This window comes from Elgaria multicarinata, chromosome 3 (genome assembly GCF_023053635.1).
Source record: "Elgaria multicarinata webbii isolate HBS135686 ecotype San Diego chromosome 3, rElgMul1.1.pri, whole genome shotgun sequence".
Classification (NCBI taxonomy): domain Eukaryota; kingdom Metazoa; phylum Chordata; class Lepidosauria; order Squamata; family Anguidae; genus Elgaria; species Elgaria multicarinata.
The window spans coordinates 43,936,787-43,962,665 of record NC_086173.1 but is presented as its reverse complement, the minus strand read 5'-3'; the positions used below and the strand labels follow the sequence as shown (position 1 = coordinate 43,962,665).

The following is a 25,879-nucleotide window of genomic DNA, read 5'->3' as shown; positions in this document are numbered from 1 at the left end:
CGCCCTGCATAGGATGCCCATTAGCCTCCATGCCCCATTTTCGCTAGATGAGTTCATAGGCTGACAGGCATCTGGATAGGATTGCACCCTAATTGTCTTGAATACACTTTCTTGGTGACAATAAATATTTAAAATATAGTGTATGAGCATCTATTTATAAAGCAACTGTATTGAGCGATGCTCCTTCTCAGCATCAGAAAGCCACATCTCTATGGACCCAGATATGGCCAGGAAGTACAAGCCTGTGAAGATAACGGGAGGTCTGCTTAATTAGGTTTATTATCCATAAATTATTTCTCCTACAATGATACAGAGCAGAGATGTGCTTCCTTTGAAGCCCAGAGTGTGAAAGTAGGAGTTAGGAGTTCAACATCTGCTAGAAAATGCTGCGACTGGCAATTTGAACCATGTACCTATCCACACAGCATCCCTTCCATCCCTCCAAAGAAAGCGACATGGTGGCAGCTCTCGTTACTTGCCTAAGAGATTCTATTTTTCATTTCAAAGCTCCATCTTCTCTTAATTTGGCTGGAAGCGGAGGAGAATACCTGCAAAGTTCATGGTACTGTGATGAGAGAAAGGATGCTTGGGCACACAGGATATACCAGCACTGATATACTACAGAGAATTGGAGAACAAGCAGCTGGCCCTTCTGAAATTTGGATTCTGAAATTTAAAAATGCAGCAGCATACTAATTGCCTGATATAACTGGGCATTGGCAAGGAACTACCTCACCCAGATGAAACAGTGTGCCTATGCTTTAAGGAGCACTGTGTCAGTACTGACCATCAGAGTTTAAGGTTGCTACAGAAGGAATGCTTTCTTCCCCACAGGAAGCTCTACTACTCCCAGACTTGGTGACCCTGATACCATCCCTGAATTCATGTCAGCCCAATCCTGCATGGCCAGGTGGCACCCATCCTTGGAGCAATGATTCCCAGCCTCATGCCTGCCTTCCTCCAAATACCTGCATTGCTAGTTCATTGCATCCACAGCAGAGTAGTCCGTTTCCCTCCCAGAAGCGTTTAAAATATAAAAACCACACAACTATAGAGCTGGAACAGAAGGAACATGTTCCAGTCCAAGCAGATACCTAACCAACATACAGCCATCTCCTTTTATTGGGATGCGCCTGTGGGAATGGAAGCCAATAGCATTCCTCGTGAACGTGTCAAATATCCTAAAGGCCAAGCTCTCTTTGTTGTAAGATCATTTGCTGCCAACGTCTCTCACCTGCTGCTCTGCTTGACCCTTCTCTGAATGTTATGTTCCAGCAGCCAATTTTAAAATTATGTTTATTTTAGTTATTTTGGTCCAAGCAATGGAGTATAAACGCCACCACTTAATCAGCCAGGAAAGTAAATACTGAAAGCTTGTGTTGATGTAAGTCATGTCGCCACCGTGCAGACAACAGTAATTCACTTTAGCCTATCAGGAGATGTACGAGATTACAGTTGCCCGGGCTGTGTATCTCATTGATTGTTTACTGCATTGATCTATTTAGTCATCTCACTTCCTTTTGCTTGTGTGTCCTTCTCTCTTTCTCAAGGTACATGATCACCTCCCTGGACCGAACGCATGCCGGCTTCTACCGCTGCATCGTGCGCAATCGCATGGGAGCCCTGCTGCAACGGCAGACTGAAGTGCAGGTGGCATGTAAGTGCTTCTCTACAGGGGAACTATCTAGAACGTGTGTCATAGGTCAGGAAAGTGTTGTCTCAAAGAATAGATTGGGCCATTGCTAAAAGGGAGCAAAATGTGATGAGGAAGATGTGGAGATTAAAAAGGCCTTTCAAAGTGTGGTGTGCATTATCAATGGCCCTCAGGGAGAGAGGTGCAAAACTGAAGTCTTGTGTAACGTGCAAACATGTGTAACAAATCACTAAAAGTAGGGTGACCATATGAAAAGGAGGACAGGGGTTGTGAATTTTTAACCGTTGTATAGAGAAGGGGATTTCAGCAGGTGTCATTTGTATGCTGAAGAGTCGGAAGCGACTGAACGAATAAACAACAACAACATTTGTATGCATCCAGCACCTGGTGAAATTCCCTCTTCAACACCACAGTTAAAGCTGCAGGAGCCCTGCCCTCTTGACCAGATACAAAAGAGGGCAGGGCTCCTGCAGCTTTAACTGTGGTGATGGAGGAGATTTCGCCAGGTGCTACATGCATACAAATGACACCTGCTGAAATTCCCTTTTCTATACAACTGTTAAAGATACACGAGCCCTGTCCTCCTTTTCATATGGTCACCATAACTAACAGGACCCATAGTTGAATGGTAGAGCATGTGCTTTGCATGCAAAAGGCCCCAGATTTGGTCCCTGGCATTTCTAGATAAAAAGTTTAGGTAGCAGTTGATGTAAAAGTCTATCTGCAACCTGGGAACTCTATGACCAGTCACTGAAGAAAATACTCGGCTAGATGGATCGACGGCTTCACCTGGTGTGTGGAAGCTTTCTATGTTCATAACAGACACAGGAAAACACACATCTGGAAGCCTACACAGGAGATGGACATGGGGAAAGAAGCATGCATTTCGATGCAGAGCGTAAGTCCAGAGAGAAGTGTAAGAAACAATAGTGTCCCTTATATTGCAAGTGAGCAATAGGGCACAAGAAGGGGCCACTTGCAAATGCTCATCCCACCCAAAATTCTTGAACCACTTGGACATTTCAGCACAGCAGCTTTATACCAGTTTACTATCATGATTGTGCCCGAGGAAAGGTAGCCATGGTAGTTTCACAAGGGTGCTAAGACATCCCATCTGCCTTCTCACTGAACCATTAAAGGTGGGCTAGAAGTAGATTTAGGGTGCAGACCGATGCATGTTTAAACAGAAAAGGGTCTCACAACTCCCAGCATTCCCAAAACAGCATAGGATTGTCCTCTTAGATATAGTCCCTAAGGTAACATGGCGGCGGGGGGGGGGGGGAATGGTTGAAACTCCAATTATTCTGTGGCTGTTTAAATTTATATTAGAGTTTACTTTACATTTCATCATATTTGTGGATTTTATCATTTTTATCATTTTGTGCTCAGGAAGTTTTAGCCTTTGGGTGGTATAGAAATACAGTAAGTAAGTAAGTAAGTAAGTAAGTAAGTAAGTAAGTAGTGATAATGCCCTTTGGCTCCCTCTCCCACTCAGAGCACCTCCTCTCCTGCATTTCTAAATTTGTCCGTATTACTCATTTTTCCCTTGCATAACTAGGAAATGCTTGTTTCGTGGGTAGGGTAGGTAGGCGGGGTTATGGCCTCCTCCCCATCTTTACTTATTATCTCTCTCTCTCTCTCTCTCTCTCTCTCTCTCTCTCACACACACACACACACACACACACACACACACACACACACACACACGTTTCAGTTGCAATGTATCCTTGTGAACTAATGGGACAAGCAGTCAAGGTCATCCGATAGCAAGCTCTAGATGGCCCTTGGTGAGCAAAATGTTAGGTGAGAAATTATTGGGTGCTAAAGGGCTCTTCAGTTGAAGAGTGCAAAATGGAATTGGAATCAACAGCTGGAAGGTGAAAGTAGAGAAATGCAAATTAAAAGAAAGGCACAAGTCTCTTAACAGTGTGAGTGATGAACCGGAGGGACAGAACATTGCTAATCCAGGGCATCTTTCACCTTCAGATCAAGATTAGAGGACTTTTGTAAAGGACACCACTCAGCCAGCTGTAGAATTTTTGATAGAGCAATAATGAAAGGGGATTCTGTAACCATGCTCTCTGTATGAGAAGTCACCTTCCAGTTTTATCACACTTTATTAATCCTTTGACAACAGTAAGTGGATCTTTTGTAGCTCTGCCAAATCACAGAACCTCAAGCCTCAGGAGCAGTGCCCCTTCCCTCCAAACCGAGAGATCACATTGAAATGTCCCTTCTTCTGTATTTGTTGCTTTTGTTTTTGAACCTGTTTCGGATTTTGCTTCGTCCCTCTTTGCAAGACTCCTATGGCAAGCGGAACCAGGAGCTTTCCGCTTTCATGTGGCAGCTTGATCTTCTGAGCCTTGGAGTGTCGCTGCAAGAAGAAAGCTGGGCAGGCTTCAGGAGCACTGGAAGATTTGGAGGCTGGCCTGGGGGTGGGGGCTCATGAAGGGGGCTCATGATGACACAAAATTCGGTGGGATAGCTAATACCCTGGAAGACAGAAACAAACTTCAAAGTGATCTTGATAGGCTGGAGTGCTGGGCTGAAAACAACAGGATGAAATTTAATAGGGATAAATGCCAAGTTCTACATTTAGGAAATAGAAACCAAAGGCACAGTTACAAGATGGGGGATACTTGGCTCAGCAATACTACAAACGAGAAGGATCTTGGAATTGTTGTAGATCGCAAGCTGAATATGAGCCAACAGTGCAATATGGCTGCAAGAAAGGCAAATGCTATTTTGGGCTGCATTAATAGAAGTATAGCTTCCAAATTGTGTGAGGTACTGGTTCCTCTCTATTCGGCCCTGGTTAGGCCTCATCTAGAGTATTGCGTCCAGTTCTGGACTCCACAATTCAAGAAGGATGCAGAGAAGCTGGAGCGTGTTCAGAGGAGGGCAACCAGGATGATCAGGGGTCTGGAAACAAAGCCCTATGAAGAGAGACTGAAAGAACTGGGCATGTTTAGCCTGGAGAAGAGAAGATTGAGGGGAGACATGATAGCACTCTTCAAATACTTAAAAGGTTGTCACACAGAGGAGGGCCAGGATCTCTTCTCGATCCTTCCAGAGTGCAGGACACAGAATAACGGGCTCAAGTTAAAGGAAGCCAGATTCCAGCTGGACATCAGGAAAAACGTCCTGACTGTTAGAGCAGTACGACAATGGAATCAGTTGCCTGGTGAGGTTGTGGGCTCTCCCACACTAGAGGCCTTCAAGAGGCAGCTGGACAAGCATCTGTCAGGAATGCTTTAGGGTGGATTCCTGCATTGAGCAGGGGGTTGGACTCGATGGCCTTGTAGGCCCCTTCCAACTCTGCTATTCTATGATTCTATGATTATAAGGCCTCCCAAATTCTAAGGTAGCCCCAGGAGGCAAGGAGCAGCAGATTCCACAGGTCAGCACTGAGGTACATTAACAGAACTGCCTGTGAAGCCGAGCTGGGAGGCTGTTTTCCTGAAGTGTTAAATCCCTAAGATGGCTCTTAACAAAAGCAAGCTCTTCTCCTCTGCAGCACCCTCTGGAAGGCAGGGAAAGCAAACAACGTTTATAACAATTACAGCCCCATTGCCTGACACAGGGACAAGCTGCCCATATAAATCAGCTCCGGTCTCTCCGACATGCAGGGGGAAAGGCCGGGACGTAGATGACAAATCTTCAGCTGGCAGCAGAATCTGGATCAGTTGGCTGGCTCTTTCCCGCAGCACTTAGCTGGGGAGCCTCGTGCTTCGTCACAGCTGTGGGCCTCTGTGTCTGGGGGAAAGCTGTTCTGTAGGGGTGGGAGGAGGAGAGAGCAATACCTTGGGACACCGGAGTGCTTGTAAAGCTTATCGGATGTGTCTTCCTAGACCAGATTAGGGGTGCTTCCAGACAGAGGGCTCCTGGCGCATCCAATCAAAAGACATTGTGCAGCGATTCAGTCTTTGTCTCCCTGATGGATCTTGTATGGAAAGAAAAAGGATGGAAGCAGCGGTGTGAAAACACAGCAGGGTCACAAGGGGAAGACGGTGACATCTGGACCCCTGTAAAATTCCACGAATGAGGCAGGGCAATGGCGCAATGAAAGCCTCATCTGGAAGCACCCATGCCGAGCTTGGCTGCACTGGAAAACTTGCCCTGGGATTTGATCAAGGGGTCTGGGATGTACTAGAGCTGATTGTTTGAGGGGAGGGATATCCACAGGATTAGGTGTGCATATGGATTTTCTTCTACTGTGGTGGGCTGATGTGGTCTACTCGGTAGGTTTGTTGTTGTTGTTAATAGAAACACACACACACACCCATGGCTCCCCTTGTGTTTTAATTTTACAAATCAAGACTGCATACTTTGGATCTCAACAGTGAAGGCGTATTTAATCTGTGTTCAGTCATCCTCAATATGCATACCTGCTTTAAGGTCTAAGATGGCCCTGGTTGGATCAGACCAAGGCCAGATCTACACTACTGCTTTAAAGCACTTTATATAGGATGACCAACTATCAGGATTTCCCCGGATTTGTCCTGGTTTTTGTTCTTTCCATGGTGTCAGGGGGGATTTTCTATAATTTTCAATAATGTCCTGGAATGACACACCTTCCTCTTTAAGGCTGCCATTAGCATGGCAGGAGGGAATGACATGCTTTCTTGAGGCACATCATTCCCCCACCCCGAGCTCCAATTGAGGTCTTAAAGTGGAAAGTGGGTCATTCGTGGACATTATAGAAAAGGCCCCAATTGGAGTGGATGGTGGTGGTGCAGAATGAAATCCTTTCCCCTCCTCCACTCCAATCGGGTTCTTTAAGGTGGCGGGGGAATAACGTACTTTCTGCAGGACTCAGAAAGCTGCTTCCCCACACACACACTAGGTGTCCTCTTTTTTGGTTTCCCAAATATGGTCACCCTAACTTTATAACAGTTTTGACAACTGTATATGCAGTGTGTCCTGGGCCCCAACAGTTGTCAAAACTGTTATAAAGCGCTTTAAAGCAGTAGTGTAGATCCTGCCCAAGAGTAGGTCTACCTGGTTTAGCATTCTTTGCAAGAATTCTGATGACAAGCAGGCGTTAACTGGTACAGCAGAAGCTGGCCACTGATTCATCAGTAGATCACAATTTATCTCCTTCCAGTCCTGCTCTACAATGTATTATGCTTTGGCCTATAACCCCTTTGTGCTTCAGCCCTATGACCCCTTTGTTCAGCAGCATTCTGTTACCCTGGAGACCATCTCTCCAGAGACCCTTCAGCTATACAGTTCTATTTTCTTCAGACACTTTTCCATTGCAGTGCAATGACCAGCTAGGAGGAACTTTCTGTCACTGGCAAACAGTCCTTAATTCTTCTAATTGCCCAGCTTGTTTCTCTTCTGAGATTTCCTGGGGTCAGGGCCAGCCCTGCCATTATTGAGAGGGAGGTGGCTGCCTTTGGTGTCATGAACGTGACACCTGAGAGGGAAGTGGCTGGTTATACCTGTCATGAAAGGGCAGTGAATTATTTATTATTAATAATATTATTGTTGTTATCATTATGGTTGCTGTTGTTGTTCTTGCATTTTTACTGCCAGCACAAGCAGGGAGAGGTGTTTGTGGGACTTTCTGCTCAAGGTGCCAAAACGACTTAGCTGGTCTTGAGTACACTATGTTCCTTGACTTGTGGTGGGGTGGACAGGAGGAGAAGTGACATTTGCTGCTCCACCTCAGGCACCAACATTTCTTGGGCCAGGCCTGCCTGGGGTCTTCAAGGCTAATAACATCAGGGCCGTATGGGAAGCAGAGCCCATTCAGGAGAAGGCTGAGGCTGACGAATTCTGCATGTTAGATCAGAGCACGCTGTGAGGACTTCAAAAGCCCGGAGAAGAAGAGGAAGACTTGCTGAGCCAAGAGCAGGAGAAGAAAGCCAAGGAAGGAGCAGCGACCACCAGGCAAAGGAAGGCAACAGCAGGAGCTGGGGAAAGGGGGATGTTAATTCAAGCTTAAGGCAAGGTTGATAGGTGCCTCTGAGGCTTTCTGTGCTGTCATGGACGGGTGCTCAGCTACACAGAATATAAACGTGCCACCCTGGAAAGGCAGATGCCATGCAATTATTCCTAATAAAAGAGATGCTTCTGAGGAGGGCCATGTGCTAATAGGGGATCAGAAGTGAGAGAGCTTCCAGGCTGATGAAAGCAGTGCTTTTGCTGTTCCACTGTTGGTCTCAACGCTGGACCACAACAGCTGCTCTTCTCTGCCCTCCTTCCTGCCTTTGCTCTGTCCCTCTCCTCTTCCCTTTTTTCTGGCTTTGATGCCTCCCTGCTGCATCCTTGGCCTGCAACTGAAGAAGTTTCCATTTTTAAAGATTCAAGATCATCCGTCAGGCTTCCAATAATCCAAGAGTCATTTCAAAGATAACTTGAGGTTCCTGTGTTTTGTTTTGTTTTTAAAGGAAAGAAAATTAAATAATAATAATAATATAGGATTTGACATCCACTAACTGGCTCCACTGTGAAGAGGCTCAAGAGCTAACATCTGCCATTTTCTAATGATGTATTCTTCCACCATTGTGAGTCACTACTAAAACTGGACTAGAACCAATTTCTGTATTGTGGCAGTGGCTCTCTTTTGTATACTTAGTTATTTCTCTACAGTTACGAGAGCTAGGAGTTGCTTGAAGAAAGACTAAAATGCCCATAACTCTCACAGGTTTTGTTTTTTAAGGGACCTGTAAGATTCAGAAGGAAATTACAGGCGTGGGAAGCCCTGGGGCCTACATCTCCAATGATGGGGACTTAAGCAAAGCCCCTGCCCTGCCGCTCCTTGTTAGAAGTGTTTTCCATCAGGAATCATCCTAAATGGACTTGGTGCCCCATCAGCATTCTTGGGAATGAAGATCTATGTGCTGAAGCAGTGAGAGAAAATTAAAATCCAGGCAGCCACTCAAACATCTTGGTAAGGGGTGGGAAGAAAGAGCACCTTGTTGCTTACAGACAGAAAGAGGGCTGTGAAAGCACAAGATTTAGTATACTGACTTTCAGGACTCTCTGCCTTTCTGTCAGGAAGAAAAATAACCGCCAAAAATTGGGAAAAGGAAATAATCACCATCAAAAATTGGAAAAAGGAGATGTATGAGCAACCCCTAACTTTACATTTGTAAATCATTCTGCATGTACAGGATGAAGATATTCTAAACACTGAAGAAACCCTCAACCATAAGCAACTAGTGCCAATGTGTACTGTGCCAGGCACCAAGCCAGGCGTAGATTTTACCTCTGCGTTGAACCGATTGTCTGTGCTATCACACCTTAAGATCTGAACGCCCCCATTTCACTCCATCATCATCACCTTCTTCCCCCGCCTCCTCAAAGCAGCCCCCTCCTCCAAAGGTTGGTGGCAAATCAGGCAGCTAATGGGAAATTAATCAGGCAGCTGTGCTAGCGCTAATGGCCAAGTCGTTAAAAAGAGATTCTTTACACGTTTTTAATTACAGCAATTAAAGCAAGTCAATAAAATGCCTCCCCACACACCCCCATTTTGTCATTAGTACTATTATTATTAAAGGTGCTATAAATTTCCCACCCGCAAACAGCTGCACCATGAGGAGGCACTGACCTCCATCCCAGCAGCATCAAGGTGGCTGGTCAGAATGTGTGTGCCGAGGGGAAAGGCCTCTCCGAAGGCAAGATGTGTGAGCGTTTGAGGGATTCATGGAGGGTCATGAATGTGGGTGTATGAGGGGATGGTGCACAGATGAAAGCACAGCATAGGAAAGTGTACTGAGTGTGGGAGAACAAGGCATTGTGTGTACATTTCTACCACAGGTCATTGCCAATGTAAAGCACATGAAACATTCATTTGTGTCGTCTGTGTCATAAAGAATCTGTACATGCCCAGAATAACTGCACTCAAAAGTGGTCCTGTTTGGGGGAAAGCACATTCCCCACCCACCCTGTAACTCAACAACCACCTCATGTGATTCACTTGTTCTCAGGGAACTGATTTCCAAGTTCAAAATGCATGTGTATCATATTAGCGGCGAAAGGTGCTCAGTCACATATATAAATTGCCACCTTTCAAAGGACACACAAGCAATGGCTGAGAATGGGCCAAGTCCTTTCTCTCATATATTTTACAAGGAGAAAGCTGCAATTTTTACAGACAGGTACCGTTTCATAACTAACGCATTGCATGCGTGTTTTGCACTTAGCAATCCATTGCCCAAACCAAAATACTGCATGAAGCAACTTGCAACGGAATCAAATCAAGGCTGAGAAAATCTGTCAGATTTCCAGGTGACATGGTGACGAGGTGCTTTGAGGCTTTTCCCCAGCTGTAAACAAAACAGAAATCCTGCAATCAAGTCAAAGCAAAACATTAACAGTAGAATCCTATGTACACACGCCTGGGAGTGAGCCCCATTGGGTATGCCAAAAAACCCTGTGGCCCACCAAGCCAAATTTAGCTCACCATCACTGCATTGTGGTCTGCGGGATACTTGGCAGCCCCTCCCACCATCACTACAGTTGCATGCTAAGGGCGGAAATAAAATAAAAACAGGCCTTGGCAAAGCTACCACACATTCAGAATAGTGGACCACAAATTGTGCAGGCCTCCATTAAGATCTCTCCCTCTTCAGCTCGTAGGAGCTGGCTACCTTTTCTTATACCTTTCCTTGTGGCTTGTAAGTTCTCTTTGGGCCTCTTTCACTGTCCAATTCCCATAGCTATACTAGCCTGCTTGTGCTGAAAGTCTGGATATGGACAGGAAGAGAACAAAGCTCTGGACTGTGTTCAGATAGAAGCACTAGAAGGACAAGCATCAAAACATGCACAAGTGAATGCTAGGATAAAAGTATCTAAAGAGCTTGGAGATCAATTGCCTTTTCTCATCATTTCTAATCTGTTAGCTCCTCTGCCGAAACACATACCGTGTGTGTGTGTGTGTGTGTGTGCGTGCGTGCGTGCGTATTTTAAGGCTGATTTTGAGAGCCAGAACTTATCTGAGCCTCCTCTATAGTCACTGTCTGAACATAGCAAGTCTTTGGTTTCTCTGGCCTTGTAGCTAATGTTGTTGTTGTTTTCCAGACATGGGAAGCTTTGAAGGAAGTGAGAAGCAGCAGAGCGTCTCGCATGGAGAAGCTGCCGTCATCCACGCTCCCCGCATTGCCAGCTTCCCTCGCCCACAGGTCACATGGTTCCGTGATGGGCGCAAAATCCCTCCCAGCAGCCGCATGTGAGTAAAAATTGCCATTACAAGAACCACAAGAGTTACAGACGGTGTTGCTCCTGGTGAAGCATCCCATATCAGTCTTTCCAAGCCCAGTGGACTCCAGATGTGTTGCACTAGAACTCCCATCATTCCAAGCCAACACGGCCAATGGGATTTGTAATTCAGAACATGGAGGGCATCAGTTGGGGAATGCCATCATATACCACAACGTAAGCCTTTGCACCTGCATGCCTGAAGGATTGGTCCTGAAGTTGTTCCTCCTGTGGGTCTTTCAGAAGGTGTGGCATGACCTCCTTAGCTCCAGAAAACCATCTATTAAGAAGTCAATATCCACAATGGTGGAAAAGATTCACCCCCAATTCCTACGAGTTGGAATCTCTCTTTTGCTTTCTTTTGCACTTAAGGATGACAAGGAACAATCCTTCTCCATCCCAAATACTTACTTCTCTGTGGGTTTGGCTTTGTACAGCCCTAGAAGGCTGTATGTGTGTGTGCATAAGATCAAATTTGGATGAGATGGAAAAGCACAAGGAACGAGAAGCACATTCAGTTGCACTTTCCCCCCCACACACACCTTCCTGCAAGGATTGTCACATCCAAAAGGGCAAAAGGGGCACTTACTCCCCACCCAAACCGCCTAGCAAAACCCATACATACATTATTACCACCATCCTGCCGTAGATATAGGCATTAAAAAACCACACAGCCATGCAGCCAGAAATGCATAGCCTTCCTCTAGTTAAACAAAAATCTGACAGATAGCACGAATTCCTTCCTCATCTCAGCATCCTCTGTTCATGTGTGTCTCCCTATTTGCTGCAGAAACTTTCCTGCTCTCCCTCCGCTTTCCATCTGGGGAGCCTTGCATGGGGCTCCCTATAGGGCTGCCTGCATTCCATCACACTTGCCAGCTAACTGCCCCCTCAGGAGCCACTGTGCCTAATGGCCCGAATTCCCACCCTGCCTCTGAGGCACCACAGAGCACTACTTGCACGTCAATTCCATGCAGTCGTGGCTCTGTCAACCATAGCACAGCAATTACAGCTGATTAATATTCATAAGAGAGTTCAGAGGGGCCCTTCCTTGAAAAGTGGATCCAGAAGTGGTGTCTGTGCGTGGGAGATTCCCATCTGATGGATGCGGTTGACTTGGCAGACAGAGCCGTAGATTCCTCCTGTCTTAGAATAAACTGAATGTGTAGTCTCTGCTTCCGGATGCTAGCAAACAATCATTCCCCTATTCATATGGAGCTAAATGGTGCCCCAGAACCAAGATTGTTGTTTGCATTGTTAATGGGTTGACTTTGCTCCACCAGTAGCACATGACTTAAAGAACCCACATTTCTGTTAGACGCTTCCGCCCACCACCGCCACTGCCTCCACGTAAACAAGGTGCACAAACCTTTACAGAACAATGTATGCAAACTTGCACAGTTACAGTAGAAAAGAAGAACAGAGGTTCTTACACAGACACCCATACATATATACACTTTCTTTTTTGAACCCTATATCAGAGAGAACAATTGCCATATTTTCTCCAGCCTCCTTTCTTTCCTGACTGTGTATCTTTCCCTGCTACTTCTTATTACATTACTCTCCCCAGCTGTTGTCTTCTTCCAAGAGCCATTATGGTTACTGAAGAGACTGAACCTCTTTCAGACCAATTCCATTTCAAAGAAGCTCTTGGAGGTTAGTGAGCACGTTTAAACCGGGATTATGTAGCCACCATAGTTAGGCATGGCTCACACAACACGCTAAGCCATAATGTTTAGCTCAAAATGCTTAACCACCGTGGTGTGGCGTGTTGTCTGAACAGGGTCAGTGTCTTCCATGCACCCTTAAGGAGAGATCCATCCTTAGAAGAGGCTGAAAGTTCCCCCCATCCAAAAGAAAAGCATCAGTAGCCTGTTCTCCTCAACCTTCAGCCCCAGTAGAAAGGCATGAGGCAGACACATTAGCTGAGCTGTTTATCTGAGCGAATCCTGCCACGTCCTCTCTTAATGGGAGAAAGTGCGAGGGAATGCAGCTGAATGTGTCCTTGTTAAACTAACATTAAGGATGTTTAACAGATGTCTCAGATGCATCACATTAAAATCCGGAGATAGACTTGATAAAGTAATGGCTTTGTTTATCATAGAGAAAATGAATTTGAGAGAGAGAGAGGAGAGAGAGAGATGTAAGGAATGGCATTTGCTCTTTCTTAAGAGTTGTGATACTTCGTTCAGGAAAAGAGAGGGGGAAATGGCCAGATTTCCCTACACAGGCAGACACATTCATAACGAAGTGCAGCATTACCCCACCAGCAAAGGATTGTTTTTCGGGGGGGGGGACTGGCAGCCAACTCTCTGCTTGTGTGCTCACAGGCATAACCCCCTCAAAGGGTTTGATGTTAAGAGGTACAGCACCCAGTACACATTGATGGAAAATGTGTGCCATGGTGCATTCAACTCTTCATGCTCCAGTGTACCCGTGGACCACAATCCACAGAATGGTGCTCAGTAAGCTTTGGCGCTTGTGTCTCTTGCCTTGAGCCGCATCCCCCTCACTCCACATCCTACATGCTGCTTTCTTGAGTTTGTTTCTTATTCATTCATTTATCTTCCTCTGTGACTCTACCGGAGTCTTTTACCTCCTCTGGATTCTCACCCTGCCCTATCTGTTTGCCTGTCTCCTACCTGTCTTCCATGCTTGCTTTAGGCCCAATCCCAATAACATCTGCCTCCCAATAAAATCCCAGTAAAACCTGCCTTGCTCTAGGAACACGGACCCATATTCCAGTCCTTGTGTTCTAGTGTGGCATCTGCCATATGCATACTCATATCAGAAAAGAAGGATAGGCTTGTTAGGGTTGGATAACGTCAGCTTAGTTTGTTAAGTTGCTGCTGGCACTGAGGGCTGTTATAAGGCATCCAGGGTCTCTTCTGAATAATGGATCCTGTGGATTATCATTAGCTGCACTGGAGTGGCCAAGGTCAGGCTGTATCTGGCAAGCGTGGAGGAGCTAGTTAGCTCCCCTCACTTATGCAGTTGCCAGGATGCTGGTAGGGGCCTAGAAATTAGGACCAGATCTACACCAAACACGATATAACACTGTGAAAGCAGTTTCAAAATGGTATATGGAATGTGTCATGGTTCGCAATGCACTTCAGTACTGTTATAAAGCAGTAATGTAGATCCTGCCTGGATCGCAAAACCCTTTCCTACACCAGTTCCACTGGTTAACAGTTTGTTTCCAGGCTCAATTTAAGGTAGTGATCTTGACTTTTAAAGCTCTAAACAGTCTGCAGCCCTTTTATGATGTGTGCCTGAGATTATTGTTGCAGGTCCTGTTCTCTGGTCTTCATTTAAATCAGGGCATAGCTAGATGGAGCGATATCCCGGAGATTGTCCTGGGATTGTCCCTGTGCGTCCACGTGACGCACAGGAGATCCCGGGAGCAGGGAGGGATGATCCCTCCCTTTTCCCAGGATATAACCCTACCCTTTTTTCGCAGTTATCCTGTGGTCTCGGGATGATCCCGAGATTGCGGAAAGTGTGGCCTGCTGTCATGGTTTGTTTTGGCTCCCCTTGAGTAACCGTGAGGAGCTGGGCACAGAGCTCCTCAGGAGCTCTGTGCCCATTGAGGCTGGGCTGGGGTGAGCGGGGAAGTTAAATTTTTTTTTAAAAAAGCTTACCCTTTAAAAAAAAAATGGCGGGCGCGATGTCCTGTTCCTCCTTGGACATCGTGCAACACGTGTAGACAGAGGGGAGTTCTCACGATAGCCATGGTGTAGCCATGGCCTCAGACTCATCTGGTGTATATGAGATTTGTTGTTTATTCGTTCAGTCGCTTCCAACTCTTCGTAACTTCATGGACCAGCCCACGCCAGAGCTATATGAGATAGATCTATGATATTAATAGCTATATTTTTGTATTGACTTTGACTGTAGTTGCTAAGCTTGAACATTAGAGTTCAGGCAGCAGGATCAGATTGTATTATTTATTTATTTATTTATTTATTTAAAGCATTTTTATAGCGCCGCCTCACCATTTCTGGCATCGAGGTGCTTTACAATAACACGTTAAACAATTCCATTAAAACCCTCAACCCACATTACAACAATTCCATTAAAACCCTCACCCTCAAACCATTAAAAGCCCTCAACCCCAATTTAAACCACCCCTCCCCAAACTCTTGTGAAAATAAAAACGCCTTACAAAGGCGTTTGAAGCAATTAAAAGTGGGATTGCTGGTGCAAATCTGGAGTAATTTGTTTAAAGGCATCTCCCTCTCCCCCCCCCCCCCCCACACACATACACACATCTCTTCCAAAGAAAAAGCTGACTTGTTATTTAAATCCTGCTAACTGTGGTGGAAGGAAACCTGTTTGCCTGTGGTTCTGGCATTTGCCACCAAGATAACAGCTCTGAATTTTTAGCTTCGACTGTGTCTTCACCTAATTTGGCATACAGTGATGCATTCACACCCCACCTTCTTCCCAGGGACCAAGTTAAAGCTGCCAGCTGCTGTTCTGTATGTAAAAAATGGTTTCTCGGCAATCAGTATGTTCAGCGGGCAAGGACACCTTAGCTCTGAGCAAAAAGAGACCGCACCGCTGATAAGGAGGCAGCACTTTCATCAGCCAGTGCGCTTCTGGAAGAAGTCCTTTAGAGAACCCGTGTGTGTGTGTGTGTGTGTGTGTGTGTGTGTGTGTGTGTGTGTGTTAAACAGGGGGGAAATGATGAACTTTAAAAGGCAAAGATGGAAACTAAGGACATGCTTGATAAGTAGAACTAAATATAAAAGAGACCCACTAGATCATGTAACATTCGATAGCTCTGAATGTCTGAACACCTGAGGTTTGCACGCGGGAAATGCACATGTGTTCCTCTGCATCACAGTCCTGGAAGAGTGTGATTTGTAACCTGCCACCTCAACTCCCAGCAAGGTATGGAAGATGGGGACATGTCATCAGACCTTCTCAGTACCAGCACCCAAACTTTGGGATTCCCGGCCAAAGGAGAGATGCAGCTAGCCACTGCCTTGAATGCATTTAGATTGCAAGTGAAGTCAACGTTGTGTGAACACACTTTTTATGATGCTGATAACTGATCGTTGATTTTGGATGCTGTTTGCTGTATTCATAGTATTCTTTGTCTGTTGTTTTATGGTATTAGTGCTGATGTTGAATTTGTAAGCTGTTCTGAACACCTTATTTGGGCAGAATAGATGGGAGAAAAATAACTGGATACCAGATAGATAGATAGATAGATAGTTTCATCTCCACAAAACTGATATTTTCCAGCATTCATTTTTAATTATTGCAGATCTTTGTTCATTGCAAAGGTTGCTTTCTTGCTTGCTTACTTTTTTGTTACCTATTTATCACAATCGCAGCAGCAATGAAATCTTAATAATGCCGAGATCTTAATCTTATAGTTATCTGACCTGACAACAAATTAAATCAAACTAAGCAGTATTTCCATCATTGAGTAACTTAATCCCTTTATCTTGTCCATAATGAATCCAAACCAGCTGAAATTGTATCAAAAGCCCGTTTATTTCCAATCATCTTTATTTCACACATTATATACATATACGTCCACACAGGTAACACATGTGGTATACTATATATACCCAGTTGAAGTTTGCAGTGGGAAGGGATTACAAAGTGATATGAATGTCTCCCACACAAACCTGTCTATTTAAAAATATTTCTGTCTACACAGGTAGAAGATAAAAGTCAGGATAGAAACATCCTAGGTTACAAGCTCACCTTAGTTAGTACCATTAACCATGGTTAATGTTGGTGCAATCATAACAATGATGAATCCTGCTTAAGAACAGCAGGGAAATTTGTACATGAACTGAGGGAACTATGTGATCCCATTGTCTGTTCCTGATCCGCAGTTACAGTTAAGGCTATGTCTACCCAGCCACCTGGATGGCTACACTGAAACACACTGATAGGAAGCTGACCAAGTTAGCTTTGTCCTTATCTTCTGATACCTCCCCTTCTCATCAGCAGGAAAGCAAGGGAGGTGATTGGAAAAACAGTCCAAAGGACCCGCCTCTCCCACACTGCTGCTCAGTTTGGATTTGCACCACCACCTTCCCTGTGCCTGTGAGCTTTTCTACATGTAGCTGTTAATCCACTGTATCAACTTTCAGTTTAGTCGCAGAATTGAAATCTGAGCTCTACACAAAGAGATTTTCCTTTCCTATTTTACCGCTATATAACCTCTAGGTGGGGCTGGGCTATAGTGGAATATCACAATTACATTGCACCTGTATATGTTCGCTTTCACAAATAATACTCCATTTTACCTGCTCTAAAAAACCAAATAAAACAAAAAACATGAACGTGCTCTAAAAAAACCAGAAGTGAAACTAAAGGGTCACATCTTCCAAAGGACCATAAACTGTGAGTAAGCCCACAACAAATGTCTCATGTAGAAAAGCTCTGTATTTCAGTTAAGAAAAGTGTTATTGGGTGACTGATCATGTATCTCCTGGCATCTCATCTAATTAGAGTCGCATTTGTCCTTTATCATGTGGAGGTTTTATGCACACACACACACACATACACAGTGTACACCACTTCTACCAAACCTCCTTCTGTTTGTACACACAGAAGAAACACACAACCATGCTTTAAAAATAATTTTAAAATACCCATGCTCTCATAGGTTCAACACCACACACAGTGACTAGATTTCTCTCATATTCAGAGATATTGTGGTAGAATTGAATATGTAACCTCCATTATGCAGGAAGTGAACTGGTTGCCTTTCCATTTGCAGAAACAGTTTGAGGAGATAAAGCTCCTTTATCACAAATTTATTGGTAAAATATATTTCCCCTCCCCCAGCTATTTTATATCTCCAGCAGATTAGATCATTCTTTTAAAAAGAAAACTATTAATCTGTGAACATCCAACTTGCTCTCCCTTCTGAACGTGTAGCCATGGAGATAATTTAGAGGCGGGCACAGGAAATGGGGAAGATTTTTATTTTATTGCTTTTCATTTGAGGTGGAAGTAGCTTCAGTATATTGCAAATGTTTGGTTTATGATTGCAGCTGCCTGCTCCTCTGGGGTCATCTGCATGTGTCACGTGTGTGTGTGTGTGTGTGTGTGTGTGTGTGTGTGTGTGTGTACTGGCAGCTGCCATTCCATGTACTGGCAGCTGAGGGCTTTTCTACATGAGGCTTTTTAACTCACGACTTTACCGAGGCTTATGCTCCTTTACACATGTTTCTTTCCGCCCCCCCCCCATGTTTTTTCTTTCTCTGCTTTTCTATATGTTCCATTACACAGCCACCAGTTGCCGCTATGGTGGAGCGGAATTGCACAAATACACCAGGGTTTCGTGCCACCATTCACAGAAATGCCCGATTTTTCTCATTAGAAACACCCCCTCCCCCAACTAAAATGGTTGCAAAGAACGGGAAAGGCCTTGAAGGATGGCAACATCGTGTAAAGCACCCGCAGGCTGCTGTGAGTGAGGAGTCACAAGCACACATGCCTCGTGTAGAAAGGCTCTGGATTTTATTTTACTACTGGTGACAGGATAAAATTCCCCACTGAACCAGAGGGCAGCAGGGCAGTTTAGGGGTCCAAGACCAGGCTATATGGCATAAATAGCCCTGTCTTCCAATAGAGGGGAATAGCTAGGGAGTCCAGAGGAACACAGCCAGGGCTATGGTGGTTATGTCTCTCTGCCTAAACTGTACAAAAGCCAGGAAACCACCAAATGATTGGTGGTCAGGGAAAGGCGCATGGACCTTTGGGGAACCCCCGAGAGGCTGGATTGAGAACTCTGGAAGACCGGATTTGGTCCCTAGTCCTGGGGTTCTGCACCCTTGGGACAGGGGAGGCCAACACTCCTAAGCTGATCACTACTTGGAGAGCCAAACTTGATGGGTGGGGGTGCAGGCCCCTCTAGTCACATCTTTTAAGGGGGATGGTCTTGCATCTTGGAGACACGCTCAGCTCTAAACATATGCTTCCTTCCCTTCAGAGCCATCACGCTGGAGAACACTCTTGTGATCTTGTCGACAGTGGCACCTGATGCTGGGAGGTACTACGTGCAGGCCGTGAACGACAAAAACGGAGACAATAAAACCAGCCAACCCATCACGCTCACCGTGGAGAGTAAGTGCCGCTTGGGGTGAGGTGGGAGAGACCATCCGATGAAGAGTTGATAGCTTTCCTGGCAAGGGTTCTGTGCCTTTTGCAGCTGCATGGGAGGCAGAAATTCAACAGGGGCAGCGGGGAAGGCTTAAGCACCAGCTCGGACCAGCTGATTCTTACTTGCAACAGCAGTGGGATAGTGCACTATGGGACCAAGGATCTGTTGGAAGCATCCAGTGGGGGATGTGCATATAATTATTTACCACTGTGTGTGCACATGCATGTGTTTCTCTGCACGCTTCTCCCTTTGGAGCATCTGAAATCAGCCCCAGTTAACGCTTGGGCCTTTTGCTACTAAGGCTGCAGTCCTATGCTCACAGACTTGGTAATAAGCCCCACCGAACTCAGTGGGGCTTCCTTTTGAGTAAACAGTGGGCAAGCTGTCACCGTTCTGCTATTTTTTTTTTACGAACATAGCACTTGTTCATTGGCAAAGTGCTTTGCGATTTCTGCTGAGTTTGCATCCCATTAACCCTCTGGGGTAGATCATTCTAATTGTTCTAATTTTTGTAGATGCAGTTGAGAGTGTGTCTTGTCCAGAGTCCAATGAATCCAAGTCAAGCTCTCCATCTGCTGGACCACACTGGTTCTCCTTGCAAAGAACCTTCTCCCTTCCAAAGGGAGGGGGCATCTAGAGGTCAAGGCGTCAGCTTGCGATCATTCTAAGTGGTTGAGCCACTGCCTCCTTGAGCCAGTCACTAAACAGTGGGATCTTTCGCATGTTTACTTGGAAGTAAGTGCCACTGTGTTCACTGGGGCTTACTCCCAGGTAAATGTGCATAGGATTGCAGCCTGAGTTCCTTGCTACCTCAGTGGTCCATTCCTGACTGCAAGAGCCTTGGGCGGTTTGGCAGGGCTGTGGGAATGAATAAGGTACATGTCACGAGGTGTCCCGATGCTAACATAATAAGAGTGACGTTAGCCTAAAGAGCCACAGCTGCATGCGAGATGGGCTCAGGAGGTAGTTTATGTCTTGCTTGTTTTTCTCCTAGAACCAACAGGTCCCTAAAGCTCAGCCTGTCGCCGGCATCTCTTTGCATCTGGCTTCTCCGTCGCTTCTGCTGGCTCGGGCCCAAATTTAATTTGCAGTAAATCTCTGGCGAAGCTCCGGCTGGTGCTGACTAAACATTTCTGCCGGCTCCGAATTTATTTAGACACTTTGGGCCGCAGCTACAAGAGCTCGGAGGCTCTAATTACATCACTGGCTTCGGCCCCCATCCCTGCTCCCCCATCCAGACAGTCTCCCTGCTACCAGGATGCTCGTCCTCCGCTCCCAGCAAGGAAAGCAATGCGGGATGCAGCTCTAAGGCAATCCTCCCAGCACACATGAAATCCACAGGAATTGCCCCTCTGATTCCTCAGTCCCTCCGGAGAATGTTTACTTCCCAGTTATTTTATGTCTGCCAGACTTGGCTTTATATCCCCTCCCCTCCCCTTGCTTTGCCCCATTAATCTGGAGTGCTGTACGTCCGTGTGTAATAAACACCATAGTGCACGCCTTTGTGGATTCAGCTCTATCAGCAACCTTGCAATCCCAGCCAGCACATGGGGGGGGGGGAGGGGTTTATCTCTGCAATTATTTTGCTTTATGCACTAATCCTGTTGTTGCTGCTTCTCTGATGCCCAGCTAGGGATGAGTAGCAGGTGATAGAGCTCAGTAGAATGTCACGGTTGAGGTGGGCATTGGCTCTTAATACTAATTCTGAGGGCTTCAAATCTCCGTAGGGAAAGTTAAAGGCCTACCTTGTAAGGCTCCTCCATTTTGTTGACCTGATAGGAGGGCTTTGGGCGGGCTCCATCTTTGTGTGAGCAAACCATATCCACCAAGGTCTGATATGGGCCCCCGCTCCAAGGTCCCACTCACACCTTCTTGTGCTTTATGGGAGATTTGAGTGGGGAGTGATGGAAACTTAAGAGTCACAGGGAGAAAGCCACACACACTGCTCCTGTATACTCCTTGCCAATCTTGCCACTTCATGGGGGAAGAAGACAGCGAGGTACTTGTGGGTGGGTGGCCAGGTAAGGAGCAGGAATTAATGGACAGGCAGAGCACCCACTGTTTCTGGCCCCTGTTAAGTGCCTGCCGGCGTGGGCTGCTGCCGGCTGAGCAATCTTAGCCTGCTGGTACAACTGGGTTGGTGCATCCAGGGAGGGCAGGTCCTACAGACTTCATGCCAAGGAGAGCTAAGTCTTGATAAGGCAGGATCAGATAGTCATTTCAAGCAGCATGATTTATTCGGTGGTGGTGGTAGTGGTGGTGTTTTTTGGGGGGTTGCATAGTAAAAACTTATTTTACTTCTACTGGACATAACCAAGAAGCTATACATGGCACTGAAGCCCCATCTCCTGTTGATTAAAAACCTGAGATTTCACCAGTCATTGTTCATGCCAGAACTTTCAAAGCTGGGTTCTGCAGCCAATAATATCCTGTTTTTTCTCTCTGCACCTGCTGAAGTGTGGCCAGACACACAGCCCTGGGCTTAATCATGAGTTAACCCTAGGGCCACTGGGGGCTACATGAGAGAGAAGACTTGTGAGAATGGTCATGGGTGTAGGGCAAACATACCCAGTGTGGTGACCTCCAGATGTTTTGGACTGCAACTCCCATCATTCCTGACCATTTGGCCATCCAAAGGGCAAGGCCTTGGGGAAAGCTAATGTAAGAGGCACTAAGAGATTGGGAGAACCAGAGTAGCTATGCTGGTGCGTTACACTGGTCTGGGCAAAGAGGGTGCTGGGAGTCTGTAAGGCTGTTGCAGCAATGGGCCGATTCCAGAAAGTTGGTCAGTGGTATAGCCATGTATGCAGGAAATGTTTAGGAGGAGTGGGAAGGCTTGGCTAAAATATGAAGAATCATCTTAAACATTTTGAATCCAAAAAGGTGCTTAAGGTAACCTGAAGAGGTGGCTGCTGTGCGTTCTAAGTGCCACCCCATTGATCCCGACAAGCCGGGGCTCCTCGACAGCTCAGAGGAGAGTGAGGAGTCCTTAAAGAACCGGCGTGCCTCCTGCATAGACTACAGACTGAATGTTTCTGTCTTGTGCATAAACCAGTCAAAACCACTCCCTCTCTCCTCAGATGTAGGTGGCCCAGCTGACCCCATTGCACCGACCATCATTATCCCACCACGTAACACCAGTGTAGTCTCTGGGACTTCAGAAGTGACCCTGGAGTGTGTCGCCAATGCCAGGTAAGTCTCTTCCTGGCTGCCATGCTCGGCAGCTGGCGTCTTGTGGTTGTGGGTGCCTGTGTGGCAGAGCAAGCTATGGAACTTAGAAGGGGATCACATGGCCAGTTTCAAGCCCACAAGTTCTGCTCCAGTCCCTTTGACCCACCCCCAAGGGGGATTGAAGCACCGATTCATGGGTGCAAAGCTATGATCTGGGAAATGACCCATTTTAGGCTATCAAGTGGCCTCTGCCAGCATCTCCCCTGCCCTCCCCGTCCTTCTTGGCCACTTAGATTTATTTATTTATTTATTTATTTATTTATTTATATCCCATCTTTACTCCAAAGAGCCCAAGGCAGCATACATGATCCTCCTTTCCATTTTATCCTCAGAATGACACTCTTGGGTGGGTTAGGCTTAGAGCCAGTGACAAGCCCACAGTCACCCAGTGAGCTTCGTGGCCGAGTGGGGATTAGAACCCAGATCCCCCAAGTCCCAGTCCAATGCTGTAACCACTACACCACCCTGGGCTCTTAACAGAAAATACAATCACCTTGTGCAGTTGAATCCAGTGATCCCTATAAGTGAGAGATGCTTTCCACCAGCAGTGACTAGCACCGGGAGCCTGACACTTTGCACCTATAAAAAGAGCTTCCTCTTCCCACCCACCCCCGGGTCAATGTGCATTTACACTCATTGTATTTGCACTTGAGCGGGGATGCTAGGTAGGTATCCTCGGGTTGTAGAGCTCTCTGGCATCCTCTTTGCCGTCCAGTGACACTGGCCCCATTGAAAAGGGGTCCCTCCTCACAGGGTTCTCTGCTAACCAGGCCCCTCATCAAGCTGCACATCATCTGGAAAAAGGGCGGGATTCCGGTGTCCGCTGGCATCAGTGACTACAACCGGCGCCTGACCATCCTCAATCCCTCGCTGAGTGACAGTGGCTACTACGAGTGTGAAGCTGTTCTGCGCAGCAGTAGTGTTCCCTCTGTGGTTCGGGGAGCCTACCTCTCGGTGCTGGGTAAGGAGGGGCACAGGCAAACAGGGCATGGTGGGGAAAGACAGATCTCAATGAGTATGGGAGCTTCGGCTCAAGTTCAGGTACTCTCAGCCCAAGTCATGCCTCTGCCTGAAGTGTGCAAGCAAAGGTTGCCCACCCATGTGGGCCACTGCCCTGAGGCTGCCACCCCCGGTGTCCCTGAAACCAGTGACTCATACCATCTTGCCACTTAGTGAGCCTAGCTTTCCTGGTCCTGGTGGTGGCGGCAGCAGCTTTTTAAAGTCAGAGGCACACTCCTGCTCTGTCGCGGAGCATCAGGCTCTGCAGCAGAGGGTCCCCCCAAACTGGATGCCTGAAACGTTGCTGTCGCAGTGAGCATTGCATTTGGGGGGGGGGGGCGGTTTAAAATGGCAGCTGCCTGCTGCAGTGTCTGCTGCTCCAGAGACAAACGGATCAGTTGGAAGCTCAGTTCCAAAGCGGGATGGAGATGGGTCCAGAAGGAGCTTGGCAAAGCGGTGTGTGTGTGTGTGTGTGTGTGTGTGTGTGTGTGTTTTGCTGCCCCTCTTCATCTGCTGCCTGAGACAAGAGGCTCACAGACCCTCATGATAGGGATAGCTTTGTGTACTGTTCGATCTCTAAGAGTGAATTTAGCCCCCCACAAAAAATCATTGGGATTGAGAAGTATCAGCAATTTCTTCGATTCTAAGACGCCATCGATTTTAAGACGCACCCCATTTTTAGAGATGTTTATTTGGGGAAAAAGGGCATCTTAGAATCAAAGAAATACTACTTCCCTCACCGCCCAGCCAACCTCCCTCCCTCCGCGCTTTCTTCTAATGGTTGTGTCCTTTTCTTTTTTCCCTCTGTGTGAGAAGAAACTGCCGTTTGCGCGGGAAGAAGGGGGGCGTTGAAACAAAGAGTAAACTTAACTCTCCAGTCCCGCTCTTTACTTGTCTGTGCACCAGGGGACGACGACACGCGAGTAAGTCCCATGGAAATCGATGGGACTTACGAATAAACTTGCCTAACAAAATACCAGGCGCTTACCCTCCCAGCTCCTCGCTCGCATGGCTCGAGGCTGCTGCAGGAGCTTCCTCTTTTCCTCTTACCGTATTGCTTCGATTCTAAGACGCCATCGATTCTAAGACGCAGTCGATTTTTAGAGCTGTTTATTTAGGGGAAAAAGTGCATCTTAGAATCGAAGAAATACGGTATATATATACTGTCTAACACTCAGTCAAACCGTGGATGGATTTAGCCCAGTATTGCCTATTCTGATGGACAACATGTCTCAGAGTGGGGGGTCATTCCCATCACTTGCTACCTGGTCCTTTTGGCTGGAGATGCCAAGGATTGAATGTGGGACCTTCTGTATGCGGTGCAAAGGACATTTGGCCAGTCCTGGGTTTGGGTTCTCTCTTACAGAGCCACCCCAGTTCACTAAGGAACCAGAGAGACACATCACAGCTGAGATGGAGAAGGTGGTGCAGATTCCCTGCCAGGCCAAAGGTAATTCTCTCTTTGGTGTATTAGGATCATCCTGGTCCATTCAGCTTAAAACCAGGGCAGTTAAACATACAATGCTAGCACTCATTCTGCTAGAAACTTGGTGATTCGAACAAACAGTTTTCCAGAAGACATACATCTGGGAGATTTCATCAAGGCAGTGGGTGAGAAAGGGGTTGAGGAGCGCCTGCCGTTCACATGCAGCTTCCCCTTTTAGACAGTTAAAAACAACCACCACAAGCTTGCACATAAGGATAAGCAAATTTCTACCCCTGTCAAGCTGCAAAGATAACCTTGAAAAGACAGCCTGAACAAAACAAGTGTTGACACGGTGACACAAGCCTGAGTCCGCAGACAGCCTCAGATAGGAGCCCGGTACAGGATGGCGACTTCATTCGCAGCAGCTAAAATTATGTCAACGTCAGCGCACCCTGTGAAAGGAGCAGAGAAAGGGCCTCGAGAATGTTCCAAAGCCTGGGAAGGAGAAACTGTGAACTTAAACTGCAAGATGCTCTCCGGAGCTTAAGGCATAGCAGACATTTTTGTCCAATAGACCGGCCGGGATTTTGAGTTCCCAAAGAATATTGTGGAGGTTTCACTTTTTTATTTATTTTACAAAGTTATATATACTGCTCTGCAAAAGGCACTTTCCAGAGCAGTTCCTGCTCCGAAAAGGTCGTAAAAATACAATAAAACAACCAGCAGAGTAAAAGTAGCAGTTAAAAAAAAAAAAAGTCAGATATTGAAAGAAAACTCCTCAGATGTTAAAAGCCTGGCAAAATAAAAAGGTCTTCCCCAGTACCAAAATGGTATTAAAGCAGGAGCCAAGTGAGGCTCCCTGGGGGGAGAGTTACACAAAGAGGGTGCCACAGCAGAGAAGGCCCTTTCCTCATTTGCTCTTCTTGCCACATCTGAGATGGCACCTGGAGGAAGACCTCTAAAGATGACCTTAGTGCACCCTTCCCCAACCTGGTGCCGTCCAGAGGTTTTGGATTACAACTCCCAGCATTCCTGGCCATTGGCCATTGTGACTCGGGCTGATGGGAACTGAAGTCCAAAACATCTGTGGGGCATGTCTTTGGGGAAGGCTGCATTAGTGTCCAGGCAGATTGATTTGGAAACAGGCGTTTCTTCATTATCTTAAAAGCTGTGATCTTAAAAACAGGGTGCTAAACATCCCCAAGACGTGATCTAAGTG

The 25,879-nt window shown here is 46.4% G+C and overlaps 1 protein-coding gene across 1 annotated transcript in view; it reads left to right on the top strand.

Moving 5' to 3' along the window:
* Window positions 1-25,879, top strand: part of SDK2 (sidekick cell adhesion molecule 2) — a 328,641-nt gene that overhangs the window by 237,353 nt on the left and 65,409 nt on the right. The window contains exons 3-8 of the mRNA XM_063120072.1: window positions 1,551-1,657; window positions 10,688-10,835; window positions 18,834-18,967; window positions 22,085-22,196; window positions 23,006-23,196; window positions 24,601-24,684. Coding sequence (XP_062976142.1) covers window positions 1,551-1,657; window positions 10,688-10,835; window positions 18,834-18,967; window positions 22,085-22,196; window positions 23,006-23,196; window positions 24,601-24,684 — 776 coding nt within the window. The remainder of the gene's footprint in view (window positions 1-1,550; window positions 1,658-10,687; window positions 10,836-18,833; window positions 18,968-22,084; window positions 22,197-23,005; window positions 23,197-24,600; window positions 24,685-25,879) is intronic.